Consider the following 13,917-nt stretch of genomic DNA (forward strand, 5'->3'; position numbering starts at 1 on the left):
ACTGGGCTCTCACATCCTGGGGTCTAGAGAGCCATAAATTCTGAGAAGATAGTTCCTCAAGGTATTCATTATTCCTTTCCATGTTGTGAAAGTAGAGAGGCTCTTACTTCTCTAAAGATGTGACCCAGCTAATGCAAGTCTTGGCTACCATCCAATATCACAACATGAAATATTTAGAAGTATCTGCCATCTTCTCATATTACTCAGTATGCACAATTCAAATCAATTCAATCTAGCAGATATATATTATATATGCCTACATTAAGCCAAGTCCTGGGTTAGGCACTAAAGATACAAAAATGGAAAGAAAAAAAAAAAGACAATTCCTGCCTTCAAGGTCCTTGCCACCTATTGGGAGAAATACACTATGTATTGCAACTTATGTTGTATGAGGAAGAGTACTGGATTTGTAGTCAGATGACTTGTATGGGACTCTATACCTTGTGTCATTGGACAAATCTTAAATCTCTATGGGCTTCAATTTCCTCATCTACCCAATGAAAAAGTTAGAGCAGGGGTGGGGAACCTGAGGCCTTGAGGTTGCCTTCTAGATCCTTAAGTATGGCCCCATGACTGAATGGATTGAGATCAAAGTTTCCCCACCCCTGAGTTAGACTCAAGGATCTTTAAAGTCCCTTCCAACAATAAATCTATGATCCGCTACAATATATATAAGACATAGTAGAGTGTGAGAGAATTAAAGGAGATCTCCAAATAAATAATTCTAGGTAAATGTGATGGAAAAAATGCCATCAGTTTGGGTATAGCCCTATGCTACCTATGAAGACTAAAGATTAACTAAAGGAAACATTTCCTACCTTCTACTCTCAAGTGAATTTTTAAAGTAAGGGTCAGTTAAGTGAGCCTTCACTTATTTTAATACAAACTTTTTTCCCCCAATGTATTATTAATTTGTTTTTAACATTCCTTTCTTTTTCAATTGAGTTTCAAATTTTTTCCTCCCTCACACACTGAGAAGGCAAGCAATGTGCTATCTATTATATATGTGAAATCATGCAAAACGTGTTTCTATAATAGCCTTATTTCTAAAAAAAAAAAGGCAAGAAAAATAAAGAAACTGAGAAAGTTACATTTCAATTTAATGCACATTATTTTTGCATATTGTCTTTAAGGCTATGCATATCCAGTTAAAGACCAAATTTGGAAATGGAAATACTCAACACTAACACTGATAAACACTTATCATAATATAGTCTTAAAGTCTGCAGAGAGTTTTCCATGCATTGCATCATCTGATCCTCACAATAACCCTTAGAGGTAAAAGCAGTTACTATTCCCATTTTATCAGAGAGATTAAGCATTTGCCCAGGGTCACACAGGTCATAAGTGTCTGAAGCATGTTTCTAATCTGGGATTTCCTGACACCAAGTCCAGTGCCTATCCACTAGGCAGCACTACCTTATTAGCCTTCACTGCCTTGGGAAGTAGTCAGGAAACCCTATTGGGAGGGATCTGCAAATGTTGCAGTATCCCAGTCTGTCTATATGATGGGTGAATGGGTTAGAGAGACTACTTTTATCCAGGGAATGGTTAAGGAAAAATCATAGACAGATTACTCTGGGCTACAGAGCCTTCTGGTCACATAAAGAAGCATTCACTAACATTTAGTTGAGTGGGTTTGAAAATCATCCTTCCATTTTTAAAACCTGTTAACTTCCCTAAGATGACTTCAGTCCTTCCAGAGTTTCCACAGCCCTTTGCATGTGAGAGTTTGAAATGCTTTCTAGAAGATTAAAACTAAACTACACTAAAAAGGAGAACCAACAGAGCCCTACATGAGACAAAATTTCAAGTTACACCAAAGCATTCGATGGAGACATTCTTGTGTGTGCTGTCACCATCAAGAGAAGGGAAACCTTGGATAACCCAACCCATTGGCAAACAAAGGCAATTTGTTTGTCTGGGCACAATATCCGCCAAGTAAATCACTATTCATTTCTTCTTTCTAACCTATTGATCTGCTGGAAACACAGTCAGAATCGCTGATGAAATTAGAGAGCCCAGTAAAGAAGTTTGGCTCATTTATTCCTGATGTCTTTCAGGCCCAGCTAAAGTTCCAAAATGGAAACTGTTTTACATTTGTGTTAGCATTTTAAATACCACAAAAGATTCTAAGGGACAATGTGCAGGAGACTCCGTCCTCCAACCACCAATGACTTACTAGATAAATCTAGGGAGTTGCTAGAGATTACTACAGAAATTCAAAGATTTGCCAAGAATTCCACAGCTATCTAGTATCAAAGACAGGATTTGAACCCAGATCTCCCTGACTCTTCCCCAAGGATTTTAATGCTATGCATTTTAAATATGGATTCTAAAAATCTCCTCTAAATAGCATTGTTTTAGGATTAGTGCCATATAACTGATGAGAATTTTGTGGGGTTTTTAAAAACTAGTTTGAATTTTCATTCCAAATTTCAAAAAAAAGGTAAAGAGATAACATGGACTAAAATTAGGTAAGCTCAGTTAAATGCTTGTATATAAGATGAATAAACTCTATGGCATGTATTTCATTTCAAGTTACTAGTATTTTGTCCTTGTATTTGCTAATAATTCTGGCATTTAAAAATATACTACACAGGGGGATGAGAATTAGTTATTCAGGCAACACATATAAGAATATGAACAGATTAGTATAATATCCCATGGCATGATTTTTCCATTCAGAAAATATCTTTTGGGGGTGTCTAGGTGGCATAGTGAATAGAGTACCAGCTCTGGAGTCAGTAGGACCTGAATTCAAATCTGACCTCAGACACTTAATATTTACTAGCTTTCTGACCCTGGACAAGTCACTTAACCCCAATTGCCCTGCCTTCCCCTCTGCAAAAAAAAAAAAAAAATCTTTTGGCTACTTTGTTGGCAATTACTTGGGATCCCAGATTTCAATATGGAAGAGACCATAGAAGTTCTCTTATCTAATACTATGATTTTGCAGATGGGGAAGGTGAAGACCAGAAAGGCTAAGTTACTTGCCCAAAATCACACAGTTAATAAGTGTCAGAGACAGGATTTAAATTCAGGTTGTTCTCTGAGTCTAAATTTTCAATGACTTTGTTTCCCTTGTGCTGAACAAGCCAAAAAATACTATTTTAATGTATACTTAAATAATATAAAGAGGTGACATGACATAGTGTATAGAAGACTGGCTGAAGAGTCATGGAAGCCTGGGCTCAAGTCCTGACTCAGTAACATACAGGCTCCAAGAATAATGCTAAATCACTTAGCCTCTTAATACACCCAACAGCATTTTGAGATTGAATGTTGTAGATGAGTTACTGATCACTTAGATTGATGGAGAGAACTTACACCAGAAGTTCACTAATTAAAAAAAAAACAAAACAGGATGGAAGGAAGGAAAAAGGAAGGAAAGGAGGGAGGGAGGTAGGAAGGAAAACTTAAAATGAAAAACCTAAAAACTAAAATAAAAGGCTCCCTTTATAGAAAACAATAGCTGATTGAAACCTACAAGTTCTTTGCATGCAATCAGAATCCTAGTTCGGTTTACAGATATTTTCTCAACCAGCACGGTTTTTCAGAACTTGTATACTGTACAAATATGCACAGAACTGCATCAGTCTATATTGAGAAAATTACACAGTGAGCATATTCAAATGAACACACATGCACATCTCAAAGAAGAAACTGAAGTCAGTAATGGGATAACTCTTGAATCAAATGCCATGATGTGATAATGTAGTGGCTGCTGGGTTAATTATACCTTAAGCAGGAAGCATCCCTAGTTGGCTTATGAGTTCAAATGTATACATATACATATGTATATATGGGCATGTGTATATATAGTTGGTTGTTGTCCTTGGTTCAACATCACTACACCAGGGTCAAGGTACAGCGTGTCCGTCCATGGTTGATCAAATCAATATTGGCTCAGAAAGCTCTATCACAAGTCTGGCACAAATAGTCTACATATATGTATACATGTGTGTACATATACACATATGCATATATACACATATAACTGTACATTTGTGCATGTATCAGAATGTGATTATTTTAAAACAAATGAAATACCTGATAGTTTCATAAGAAGCTCGGATGCTGCTTTGACAGATATATCCCTCCTTAGTCCTTCCTGTGGCTTCATCATGTCCTCGGGGAGGCTTGGGGCTGACACTTCAGATCCTGGCCTGAACACATAGCTGGACTGAGGCAACGATGAACTTAGAATTTCTTCATCCTTTGGCTCCTCTTTCACTTTCAATGTAAGAGTCATGGGCTCCTTCTGATTTGCCGCTGTCAAGGAAGAGGATGAAAGTAAAGCAAACAAGTAAACAAATAAAAAGGGAAACCAAAGAAATGCTAGAACTGCATGGGAGGGGAAAGCCCTAAACAAAGAACAGTAAGGAACTAGGGGAAGCTAGGACTTAATCAGAACAGTCGAAATATCAGAATAATGTTCCATTAAGGGAGGGAAGTGGGAAGTTCGTGCTTTTTTCAGCCTTTGGAGATTTAATAATTTCAGAGGTGTTGCCAGCTCAAAAAACGTTGGACAATTTCTCCTTGTGTTTCTGAATGGCTTCTTTCCTGTGAATGCTATTAAACTTCCTTCTAGTGCTAACAGGTTAAATCTAGGAGTCAAAGACCATGTAGACAATAGTCCATACAAGCTGTTGTCTGCCTTAAAATGTCCTAATGTATTAATGAGGGGGCAATATTACCAACTACAAAGGGGTGGAGGGCAGTGACAGGATAGAGTGATGAATAAATTAGCCAAACAGAAAAGGAGAAATAAAATGATGTCTTTCTAAATGCAGAGGGCACTACTAATCTATCATCAATAGGTCATACAGAGTTTGAATTGTTCTTCCAGAAGTCATGTTGGGATCCACCTCTGACTTTGTAGACAACATTTTCAAGATATTTGGCTGGCAAAGCCCTCATTACTCAAAAATAGTCATTCCCCAACTGATAACTGGCCATAGGATAAGACTAGGAAGTTTTTAGAAGAGGAAATCAAAACTATCAAATGTTCTAAATCATTATTGATTAGAGAAATGCAAATTAAAACAACTCTGAGGTACCACCTCACACCTATTAGATTGACTAATATGACAGAAAAAGAAAATGACAACTGTGGAATGGGATGTGGAAAAATAGGGACACTTATAAACTGTGAATTTGTTAATTGGTCCAACTATTTTGGAGAACAATTTGGAACTATGCCCAAAGGGCTATAAAACTATGCATACCCTTTGACCCAGCAATAGCACTAATAGGTCCATACCCCAAAAAGATCAAAGGGAAAAGACCTATAGGTATAAAAATATTTACAGCAGTTTTTTTCATTATGTCAAAATCAGAAATTAAGGGGATGTCTATCAATTGAGGAATGGCTGAACAAGATGTAGTATATGATTGTGACAAAATGCTATTTTGCTATAAGAAATGATGAACTGAGGCATGCTCAGAAGGCGCAGCCCACAGACACAGAGGAATGCCTGGAAGAGGCCTGATCAACTGGGGGGGGGGGAGGGGCAAGTCGTCCCACCAACCCCAAGGGTCACTACCAGGACTATCACCAAAGGGCTGGGACTGGAAAGAGCGAAGTAAGAATCATATGCAGGGGCCCCTGTGTGGAACAGCAAATACTCCTGGGACTACCACTCCATAGCCTGGAAATTAAAAAGAAAAAAGCCCCTATCAGGACCTCCAAAGACCAGGATGACAGAGTGAACCTCACCTGCTCCAACTCCTCCACCCCCACCCCGGGCCCTGAAAACATAGTAACTATTGCTCCAGGGCAAAACCCTCTACAGTAAAGGCTTGGGATACCTAGAGGAAGGGCATGGCTAGGACCCTGCCTCAAAATGGGTAGAAAGCAGACTACAAAAGACAAAGACTCTGGAGTCCTACTATCTTCAGAGGGAGGAACCAAACTCAGAAGGAGACAATGTGGACTCCACACCCACCGCTAAAACATCATTAGGGAATGGGTCCCAAGCACAGAAGGGTCTCCTAGATGAGATCAAAAGGAACTTTGAAAACCAAATGAGAGAGATAGAAGACGAAATGAATAATTCTCTCAAAACCAAAGCTGCACAATTAGAAAAACATTATAATGAAGAAAACATCTCTCTAAAAAGAAAAGTGTATGATATGGAAAAGGAACTCCAAAAATTAACCAAGGAAAATGATTTGCTAAAAACTAGAATCAACCAAATGGAAACAAATAACTCTATGAGGAAGCAAGAATTAGTCAAACAAAACAACAGGAATGAAAAATTAGAAAAAGAAGTAAAATACCTCAATAGAAAAATAACTGACTTAGAAAACAGATCCAGGAGAGATAATCTGAGAATCATAAGCCTACCAGAAAATCATAATGAAAAAATGAGGCTGGACAACATTCTCCAAGAGCTCGTTCAGGAAAACTGCCCTGAAATACTAGAACCTGAGGGTAAAATACAAATCGAGAGAATCTACTGGACACCTGCTGAAAGAGATTCCAAACTGAAAAGTCCCCGAAATGTTGTGGCCAAACTCCAGAACTACCAGATAAAAGAGAAAATACTTCAAGTGGCCAGAAAGGGACAATTCAAATATTGAGGGTCCACAGTGAGGATCGCATAGGATTTGGCAGCCTCTACACTGAAAGATCAGAGGCAGTGGAATACAATTGTCCGGAAGGCAAAAGAGCTCCGGTTACAACCAAGGATCACCTACCCAGCAAGACTGCGCATATTCTTCCAGGCAAAGAGATGGTTATTCAACAATATATAACAGATTTCCAGACCTTCCTGATAAAAAAGCCAGAACTCAATGGAAAATTCAACCTCCAATTACGAGATGCAACAGTGACTTAGAAAGGTAAACAAGGAAAATACACACACACACACAAACACCACACACACAAACACACACACACACACACACACACACACACACACACACACACACACACCCTGCTATTTGACAAGACCGTACTGGTAATAGACAAGTAGAAGGTATGAGTATAAAACACACAAAATGACGATTTAAAAAAAAAGATCTTATGAAGGGCTACAAAGGGACTGCAATGGAAGAAAGGGAATGAATGAAGTGGAAAAGGGTAAATTATGCCACACAAAGAGGCATAAAAACAATATAGCAGAGGAAAAGAAGGGAGGGAGATGAGAATCATGAGCTTTTCCCTCATTGGTTCTGGTGCAAGGAGGGAATAATAACCAGTTAAGCATAGGACCCTATGGAGAAGAAACACCAAAAGTATCATTTTAGAGGGAAAGAGGGGAGGGAGAGGAGATTTGCATGAGATTTTTTCCTGTCACTCTTGGTGCAAAGAAGAAATAATTCCAGTGAAATTCAACAGCAAGAGAGAGAAAGAGAAATCCTATTGAAAGTTACTGTAGACACTATAAAATATTTGTGAATCTACCTGCCAAAACAAACCCAGGAACTATATGACCACAACTACAAAACACTTTTCACACAAATAAAGTCAGATCTAACTAATTGGAAAAATATCAATTGCTCATGAGTGGGTCAAGCTAATATAATAAAAATGACAATTTTACCTAAATTAAATTATATATTTAGTGCCATACCAATTAATTTACCAAAAAACTACTTTATAGAGCTAGAAAAAATAGTAACAAAATTCATTTGGAAGAATAAACGGTCCAGAATATCAAGGGAATTAATGAAAAGAAATGCTAGGGAAGGTGGACGAGCTATACCAGATTTCAATCTGTATTATAAAGCAGCAGTCATCAAAACTACTTGGTACTGGCTGAGGAATAGAGGAGTGGATCAATGGAATAGATTAGGCACACGAGATTCAGAAGTCAACAACTCTAGTAATCTATTGTTTGATAAACCCCAAGACCCTAGTTTTTGGGATAAGAACTCACTATTTGACAAAAACTGCTGGGAAAACTGGAATATAGTATGGCAGAAACTAGGCATAGACCATTATCTAACACCATATACCAAAATCAAGTCTAAATGGGTGCATGATCTAGGTATAAAGGTTGATACTGTAAGCAGTCTCCTAAAACAAGGAATAGTTTACCTGTCAGATTTGTGGAGAGGGAAAGACTTTATGTCTAAGCAAGAATTAGAGAACATTATAAAATGTAAAATAGATAATTTTGACTACATGAAATTGAAAAGCTTCTGTACAAACAAAGCCAATGTAACCACGATTAAGAGGGTGGTGGGAAATTGGGAAAGAATCTTTACAACCTATGTCTTTGACAAAGGACTCATTTCTAAAATATACAGATAACTGAGTCAAATTTATAAGAATACAAGTCATTCCCCAATTGATAAATGGTCAAAGGATATGAACAGGCAGTTTTCAGAGAAAGAAATTAAAGATATCTATAAGCACATGAAGAAATGTTCTAAATCATTATTGATTAGAGAAATGCAAATGAAAACAACTCTGAGGTACCACATCTCACCAGTCAGATTGGCTAAGATGACAAAACAGGAAAATGACAAATGCTGGAGAGGATGTGGGCAAATTAGAATACTAATACATTGCTGGTGGAGTTATGAACTGATCCAGCCTTTCTGGAGAGCAATCTGGAATTATGCCCAAAGGGCTATAAATAATTTCATATGCTTTGACCCAGCAATACCACTCCTAGGGTTATATCCCAAAGAGATCATAGAAGTGGGAGGAAGATCCATATGTACAAAAATGTTTATAGCAGATCTTTTTGTGGTGGCAAAGAATTGGAAATTAAGGGGGTGCCCATCAATTGGGGAATGGCTGAACAAGTTGTGGTATATGCATGTTATGGAATACTATTGTTCTATAAGAAACGAGGAGCAGACGGTCTTCATATTTACCTGGAGAGGCTTATACGAACTGATGCTGAGTGAGAAGAGTAGAACCAGGAGAAATTTGTACACAATTACAGACACAACATATGTGTGATGACCAACTTTGGTAGACTGGACTCTTCTCAGCAATACAGTGATATAAGTCAATCCCAAAAGACTCATGATGGAGAGAAATGTGTGCATCCAGAGAAAGAACTAGAAAGAACTGAGTTTATATCCAGATGGAAGCAAAATACCTGATCTTTTTCCTTTTCTTGTTTGGTTTTATGTCCACTTTACCATTTTTCATTCCATCTGATACAATCCGTCTTTATAACCTGACTAATGTATAATGTGAAAGCATTTACAGATCCTATACTTGACTATATGCCGCCATGGGGGGGAGGGGAGGGAGGGTAACAAGATGTGAAACTCAAGGAACTGTGGAATTGAATCCCGTAAACTAAAAGTAAACAAACAAATTTTTAAAAAATTATTAAATTTAAAAAAAAGGAAATGAACAGGATGGTTTCAGAAAAACCTGGGAAGACTTATATGAACTCACACAAAGTGAAGTGAGAAGAACCAGGAGAACACTGTACACAGTAATAGCAATATTGTATTGTTTCACTCTTGATTGAGAGTGAAAGACTTAGCTGCTCTGATGAACACAATGATCCAAGATGATGTTAAAGGACCCATGATGAAAAATGCTATCCTCCTCCAGAGAGAAAATTGATGAACTCTGAGTGCAGACTGAAACATACTTTTTCACTTTTTAATATTTCTTGCTTTTTTTTTCTTTTGCAACATTGTTAAATGGAAATGTTTTGTGTGACTTTGTGTATATGATTGATATCATGTTGTTTACCTTTTCAATGGCTGGGGGAGGGGTGGGTAGGAAAGAATTTGAAACTCAACTTTTTTTAAATGGATGCTAAAGAAAGATAGGTAAAAGCAAAAAGAAAAGATGTTGGATTGGAATTAAAGGTGCAAATATAGTCACAGAACAGAACAAAATCGAGTGAACTTGTTTCTACAGTGTCAGAAATTCACCTACTTGGTCAATCCCATAAAGGGGAGGAAAAAAGGTAAGCAGGTGAAAGGTAAGCAAATCTATTTTAACCTCATAACATCACTTACCATTTTCAAAAGAATTTTATGGTTGGAAAGTGAAACAGGCACAGCATAGTGAATGGAAGGCCACCTCAGAATGAATGAGACTTGTGTCTAAATACTTCTTCTGACAAATAATAACTGCATAACCATGAACAAATCATAGCTTTGTACCACATCTTAGTACCCCCAGGCAGCTCCCCGGGACTCTATATTAATGAGAAATTGTCAATCTACTTCAGTTAGAGAGTTTTCATACTGAGAAATCATAGGTCTGACCCTCCCAACTCCATTCCAAACACTTAAAATGGCTATAAGGTAACATAGAGGCGACCTAGTCCAACTTGCAAGCATAAATGTCCTCTATGATATCCCTGACAAATGGCCAATTAGTCCCTGCTTGACTGACCCCTTGTTACAGTGAAGATACTTAAAAATAATCCCTGATGGGTTCTTACTTGGTTTGATAAGGCTTGTTTCATTTTATCTGTTTGAGGAAGAGGATTTTGATAAGACTTTGGCAGTTACTGGGGTAGAATATTTTCTAAGAGCCCCCTTCTAGATTAGTAAATTAAGTAAATTATAAATTTTTATCAGAAAGGGAAACAAATTTGTTTCTCAACCTCTAAAGCCTAAAGACAGGCCTGAAAACTTCTCTAATTCTCTCTCCCAGATTCCCAAAATACAGAAACAGAATGAATGTTTGTTACCTATTTGCTTCTCAAGATCAGACTTCTATATTGTAATGAAATTAAAATGTTATAATGAATGAAATATGAGTAATAGGCTTCCAAACAACCTGCAGGTAAATTCTGGAGATAACTTGAAATTCCCAATATATCATAGCAAGAATCACTGGAAATGCTTGGGGAGGCCACTATGGGCATGATCAAAACCTTCACGACAGGACCTTCCAAGATTAAGCTTTGGAGTTTTGCTATGATGAACAACATAGAACACAATTCAACTGCCTTTGGAGCAACCACATTTCTCATTAGGCTTTATCACTGCTGATGGAAAAGATGCAGAAAACTTCAAGAAGGACTCTAGAATCCATCCCTCTGGCAACAGTGTTATCAGGGACAGGATTAGAATGAGAAATGTGTCCATGGAGATCAATCCTTTATCTCTCAAATGGGAGTGGTGCTTCTGAAGTTACTTTCTTTCTTGGAATTGTTTTTGGCCATGTAAACCTTCCCAACCTCTGACAAGCACCATAATAATATTAATAAGATAGCTAATATTTATATACCACTTAATATGTGCCAGGCACTCTAAGTATTTTTATTAACTCATTTGATCCTCACAACAACCCTGGGAGGTAAATGGGGACTATTATGATCTCCATATGAGGAAACTGAGGCAAATAGAGGTTAAGTGACTTTACCAGGTTCACACAGCTGCTAAGTGTCTAAGGCCAGATTTGTACTCAGGTCTTCCTGACTCTGAACCTAGAATTCCATCAATTGTGCTACCTAGCTGCCTGCTATAATATGGTACAGGGGAAAGGGTTGTGCGTCTGATGTTCAAAGAACCTGAAAGCAAATCCCAGATCTGCTATGTGCTTACTTGGGTGACATTGGACAAGTAGCTCAAGCTCTCTGGGCCTCTTTTTTCTCATCTGTAAATTAAGGATGCTGAACTGGATGACCACTAGCATTCATTCCGTCTAACTATAAATCTATAATCCTAAGAACAGTGACCATATGTACTGTTAATGGGGTGTAAGATCTTCCCTGCCCATTAATAGATTTCATGTGGAGTCCACTAAGGGAAGCTTGCTTAAGGGAGGCTTGTTTGTAGGAAGGCTTTCACATCTTTTGCTAATACCTAATTATGCACTGAGTCATGAGGATTGTGATGCCTTCTGACTCTGAGAAGTGTATATATACTCTGAGTTGGTATTTTGCTTTGGGGTCTCGCTTTTGAGAAGGATCTTGTGATTCCCTGGTTGAGATTCTGAGAGGCCATATGTTCAGAACTCCCTGACTGCTCAGATGTAAAGGCTCTCTTGATCCAGGGATGTATGTAAAGTGTATAGCAATATTGCTTTAATTTAGGCAGTCAGAGCCCTGTCTGTTGATCTTCATTTCTCTGCTTGTATTTTCTCTGAAGTTCAGGGTGCTGACTTTTCCCCTGAACTAGTGAATGCAATTTTAAAAAAAGATTGTTGACCTCTTAAACTGCTGTCTTTCCTAGTAAAGCAGATCTAAGAACCCATGCTAGCAGCCATCCTGGGGATGCCAGTGTGGTTGCCTGTACACCATCACCTGAAGGAAACATGGCATGTTCTATCTATGGTTTTCCTGCCAGAATGGGATCATAGAGTCAAAGATTTATAGCTGGAATGGACCTCCCCACTAAGTCAGTCTGTCAGTCAATAAGCATTAAATAAGTGCTTACTTGGACATTGTGCTAAGTGCTCCTTCGAGAAGCTTCCATTCTAATGGTGGAAGATAACATATTGTACAAGGAAGATATATACAGAGAAGATGGCAGTCAAGTGAGAAATGCACTGCCCCAGAAACCAGGCTCTTATTTGCCTCCAGAACCATGGGTTTAAAAGCCAACACACTTTCAAGGGAATAACCCTGCTCTTCCCAGTTGCTTCATATTTAAATAGACTCCTAATGAGTGAACTCTTAAAGAGAGAATGGAAATGCTTAAAATGGACATGTGCTTTAATATTATCACTTTATCTCACTCTTGGGGAAAGGAGTGGAGAAGAACAGTGGAAACAGTGAAAAGATAATCCACAGCTTCAAGTTTGGACTCTGCTGTTTACTAGGTATGTGATTTTGGACAGGTTTTCCCTCTCAGAACAAGTGTTCTCCTTCATGAAATGAAGTGCTGGACTGCATTGATCCTCTTAAGGTCCCTTTCAACCCTCACATTTTGTGATACTATAATTCATTTTTCAAAATAAAATCTCTGTTGTGATTATTCTATTTTTCCTTTATTGTTCTTTCACTGTAAAATATTCTTTCCTAGTTAAATCCTAGAGCAAGGACTGGAAAACAATTACAAATTACAAGAATACTGGAAGAAAATCCTAATTTCTAGAGAAGGTGTTGACTATATGGAAGCAATGAGAACATTTAAGTGGTTTTAGGTTCTTTATTATTTTAGAAGGAGAGTGATCTGTAGAATTAGACAAAAGCAAAAACAAAAAAAATCTATCATTAAGTTCACAGAGAAAAATAAAGACTCTGGAAGGTCTAAATAAATAAATATATGCATATATATATATATATATATATATATATATATATATATTCTCTTTAAATCTTCAAAGATTTCAAAATGGATCAACATCAAATTTTCATGACCTTAAATGGGAATGACCCTACAATATGGAAGGATACAAAGGGCTCTACTATGCCCTAAGAGAGGTGGCAGCCAGGTAGCACAGCGAGTAAGAGCACTGGCTCCAGTGTTGGGATGAGCCTGAATCCCAGGCTCAGACACTTAGCACCCACCCAGAAACACCTGGCCACGTAACCTTGAGCAAGTTACTTAACCCCAATTGCTTAGGGGTGGCCAGGTGGCTCAGCGAGTAAGACCTGGATCAAATCTGGGCTCAGATACTCAGCACCACACCCAGAAATAACTGGCCGTGTAACCTTGAGCAAGTTACTTAACCCCGATTGCTTTTAAAAAAAAAAAAGAGCCATTTAGAGCCATTATACTACTCTGAACTTCATTTAAAAGGGTTTTTCACAAGATTCACCTAAAATTGGAGTAAACAATTTGTATCTAAGTCCAACCCTTAGTTGAAGTTTAGAATGTTGTCTATCTGGAGAAATACTTCTGATACTTTAAAAACTAAAATTGCTAACTACCTGGGTCACTGTCATAATCAATCAATCAGCATTTATTATGTTCTAGACACTGTGCTAAGCCAAGGGGAGGGAAAACAAAAACAAAAGCAGAAATGACCATGCCCCCAAGGAGTCAACATTCTAACAAGGGAGACCACATATAAAATCA

The 13,917-nt window shown here is 37.8% G+C and overlaps 1 protein-coding gene across 1 annotated transcript in view; it reads right to left on the reverse strand.

Moving 5' to 3' along the window:
* The window catches only part of ZNF827 (zinc finger protein 827), a 276,108-nt gene that overhangs the window by 182,209 nt on the left and 79,982 nt on the right, over window positions 1-13,917 (reverse strand). The window contains exon 5 of the mRNA XM_069105468.1: window positions 4,054-4,275. Coding sequence (XP_068961569.1) covers window positions 4,054-4,275 — 222 coding nt within the window. The remainder of the gene's footprint in view (window positions 1-4,053; window positions 4,276-13,917) is intronic.

This window comes from Petaurus breviceps, unplaced genomic scaffold (assembly GCF_028583685.1).
Source record: "Petaurus breviceps papuanus isolate PSGF00001 unplaced genomic scaffold, PetGlider_PUasm1.0 76, whole genome shotgun sequence".
NCBI lineage: Eukaryota > Metazoa > Chordata > Mammalia > Diprotodontia > Petauridae > Petaurus > Petaurus breviceps.